Below are 3,776 nucleotides of genomic sequence, written 5' to 3'. Positions count from 1 at the left end.
TCGATTTTGATTACGTCTAAAGTCTTGATAAAACCAATAATTAATCCTTAACTTTGGTCGGTCAACCATTGTCATGCGTACACAAATGAGACAAACTAAATTCTGATTTATTCATCTCTAGGTTAACACACGTAAATTGAGGTTTTTTCTTCTTTTATTTCTTGAAGTATCGTTTTTCTTTACATAAAAAAGAGATTGCTAACTTGGCGTGTAATATGGTAAAGACAATTAGTTTTCAACATCGATACGTTCTTTTATTAGTTTGCATTGGACGTGGATGCTAGTTGGTATCTGGTAAGTTTCTTTGTATGCTAAATTCTTTTGTGTATAAGAAAAGCTTGAAAGCAACAGAATCTTAAATGATTTGAAGGAACTTACCTTGTTTTATCCACGGAATATTAAACGAAATGATAAGAACTCGGCTACAAATACTATATTGATTGGGTTCAAGTAATTGAGCTTGGTTCTTAGAAGACACGCTTTAGTTTAGAGAGACTTTGGCCATTTCCAAATTTGTGTTCAAATTCAAATAGGGTCAAAACAATTCATTGCAAAGTTCAAATATTCCATGGCATGCTTTCTTCTTCCTTGACCATATTCCTTGACTTTGCTATGTTCAAATTAACTTTCCTTTAATATTAAGCGAAGAACTTTCAAAGTTTACCAAGATTAATGGATCGTAAATGGTCCACCCATGCGTAAGACTTGCTTCATTGATAATTGATGAGAGCCACCACCACCGTGGCTTCGCCGTTTTCAACCCAGTCTGGAGCAAGCACCACTGCACCACATGCGTGTTTTTTTCTCTAGAGGGAGAACGTGCTACTTTTTTTTGTAAGTGTTATTTCCACTTGATTTACCCAAGCAAGGTTAATAGAGTTTGTCCACACTCATCTAGGCATCTAGTCTAGTATAAGTTTCTTATTTATATAAATGAGTGGTTTTGAACTCTACTGGAAGACAAGCCCTATCGCGTACGTAACAATTAAAAAAAAATCACAATGTTGTCTCTTACAATTAAAAAAAAATCACAATGTTGTCTCTTAAACTTTTTGGTAAGTTCTTCTTAAGAGAATTTTGAAAAAGACGACCAATAACAACCGTAATAGTTAACTATTTGTAATTACCCTATATTCATTGGTTTAACTATTGTGATTGTTATTGCTCGTTCTATGAACGATAGGGGGATCACGAGAAAAAAGCACCACACTGCAAATATTGGCGAGAAATAACTCAATCTCCTGCCATTCCACGAGCAGTCCTGTCCACGCGCAAAAACAAGCATTTCAAAATACCGTCAAAATCAATACACTTAAAAGATTTGAGCATGAAGAATTGCGCATTTGAACACCAAGCACAAATTACAGACACTATGAGTAAAAAAGTAGATATTTGTTACTTTTCAAAAAGCTCGACACACAAAAAACTAGATACAAAATGAGTGTTATTCCCATTATCAATAAATTCATAAACCCGTAAAATGGTATAATTTTGAAATCGAATCATAACAAACAACATGTATCAAAAAATAACATCATGTCAATTCAGTCATTTTCACCCACACTTTACGGGAAGCTAATTTTGTGGCAAATGTCCTTGCCTCCATAGGTCATGGATCGGGCGAGCTCATTTCTTGGACCAATCACTTTCCCCCGAGTGTTAGTTAAGCTATTAATTTTGATCTGTTTGGCGCGGGTTGCTCTAGAGGAGCCTCCCTTTAGCTTGTTTTGTTAGTCTTTTCGTATCAAAAAAATAAAATAAAAATTAACATCATGTAGAAAAAATTCCTTGAAAGGGTTTGGGATGAAATTGCATAGTAATTGTTGTCTTCGTCGAGTTTGAAAGTCCAATATGTTGATATTTTGAGGTAGCTTCCTCTGGCTGATCAAATGGGTCTTTCTCTAGTCGGTCTCTAAATTGTCCACCACCCTCTCCCCTTCTTCAGCCCTTTCCTTTCCATCAGAGTCTCTGCGACCGAGGACGACACATAACAAATCTCTTTCCCCCCCCCCCCCCCCCCCCCAACCCAATAAAACCCCATCTTCTTCTTTTAGACCATTTCTCACACTTATCTCTACCTCCCTCCAAAAACCACCAAAACCCTTGCACTCACGGATTGTCCTCCTTTAAGTCACATTCACACGTATATCCGAAGCCCAATGTCCCGCCACAACTCCTCCTCTACTTTCCCTTCTTGCTTCCGCCCCTCCCCAACCACCGCCCAACACCACCACTCCCCGCCGCCGACGCCTCCTCCCCCAATCTCCGGCCACGCCAACCTCACCACCTGTCTCTACCACACCGACTTCGCCCTCTTCTCCCTCACCTGGTCTCGCTCCTTCCTTGGCGGCCGCTCTCTCCACCTCAACCTCCTCCACCACGCCTTCGACTCCCCCCCACCTCCTTCTTCCTCCCCTTCTTTCCACCTCAACATCATCAAGCCCTTCTTCTTCTGGAAACGCCATGGATCCAAGAAGCTCGCTCCCAATATCCTCATTTTCTGGGACTTCTCCAGAGCCCGATTCGGCTCCGGACCCGAACCCGTTTCCGCGTTCTACGTCGCCGTCGTAGTTGAGGGCGACATGACCCTCCTCCTCGGAGATTTGAACAAAGAGGCTTATGCCAAAACCAGAGCCAAACAGGCGCTGGATGAAAGTCCTCAACCGCAGGCTCTGGTTTTGAAGCGAGAGCACGTGGTTGCCAAGAACATTTACACCACCAAGGCCAAATTGGGCGGCAGAATCAGAGACATCCAAATCGATTGCGGCCACAATGACGACTTCAGCCGGCTCACCTTCAGAGTCGACAACAAAAGGGTTCTGCAGATAAAGCGATTGAAGTGGAAATTCAGAGGGAATGAGCGGATTGAGGTGGACGGTGTGCCGATGCATATCTCATGGGACGTCTACAATTGGCTTTTCGAGAATGACAGCAATGATGGCCATGCAGTGTTCATGTTCAGGTTCGAAGAAGACGAACAAGACATTAATACCCAATTGAGTGTCGGTCATTGGGCGCAGCAGCAGCAGCAGTTCTGGAATTTCGGGATGAATGGGATTGAGTGGAGGAAGATGGGCAAGAGCTTTTCGTCTTCTTCCGTTTCAATGTCGTCTGCGGGGTCTTGTAGCTCTTCGGTAATGGAATGGGCTACTATGGAGGAGAGCGAGCTCAGCGCTGGTCCTACCGGATTTTCTTTGCTCGTTTATGCTTGGAGAAGGTGAATTTTACTGGAAATCGAAATGCATTGCTTGCTAAATTAGCTGGTTTCATATATATTCAGATATGGTGATAGTTACTACTAGCTAGTTCCCCACTAACCCATTTGTTCTTGAACATAAATTCAATAAGATCCAATCAAACTATGAAATTCATAGATACACATGATGGATGATCTAACAATTCTAGTTACAAAGAGGCAAACAAGCTTCCTTCTTTTTAGGTATGTCTACTAGGAATTGCTGTAATATTTGGTGTTGTTTGACGCAATCAATTAAATTTGTGTAACATAATATTGATGAAGATGAACTTTATTTAGCTTTTTTTTACTTTGAAGAGTATTCATATAAAGTTCTCACATTCTTGTGGCTTCTGGTGTGGCCTGAATGAGTTTGATGGGATGTTTTGGTAGAGTTGGTTGTCATCAAATTTTGCAAAGTTGGTTCCTTTTCTTTGAAACAAACAAAGGACAAAGGAGAGAAAGGACGAGACAAGATGCATGTGCGGTGGGTCTTCTATTTCTTGGTTTGTAGAAATATCTCTTATTTCTAATTCAACCT

General features: G+C 41.2%; 1 protein-coding gene across 1 annotated transcript; it reads left to right on the top strand.

Annotated features, from left to right (window-relative positions):
- The first annotated feature begins 2,030 nt into the window (after nt 1–2,030).
- On the top strand, nt 2,031–3,545 carry LOC133736686 (uncharacterized). The gene has a single exon (XM_062164279.1). It carries the CDS (start codon nt 2,160–2,162, stop codon nt 3,219–3,221), a length of 1,062 nt encoding a protein of 353 aa, XP_062020263.1. The 5' UTR covers nt 2,031–2,159; the 3' UTR covers nt 3,222–3,545.
- The last annotated feature ends 231 nt before the right edge of the window (nt 3,546–3,776 follow it).

Source organism: Rosa rugosa, chromosome 3, assembly GCF_958449725.1.
Source record: "Rosa rugosa chromosome 3, drRosRugo1.1, whole genome shotgun sequence".
In the NCBI taxonomy this organism is placed as follows: Eukaryota; Viridiplantae; Streptophyta; class Magnoliopsida; order Rosales; family Rosaceae; genus Rosa; species Rosa rugosa.
The sequence above is the reverse complement of the archived record's forward strand: the minus strand, read 5'-3'. Positions and strand labels throughout refer to the sequence as shown.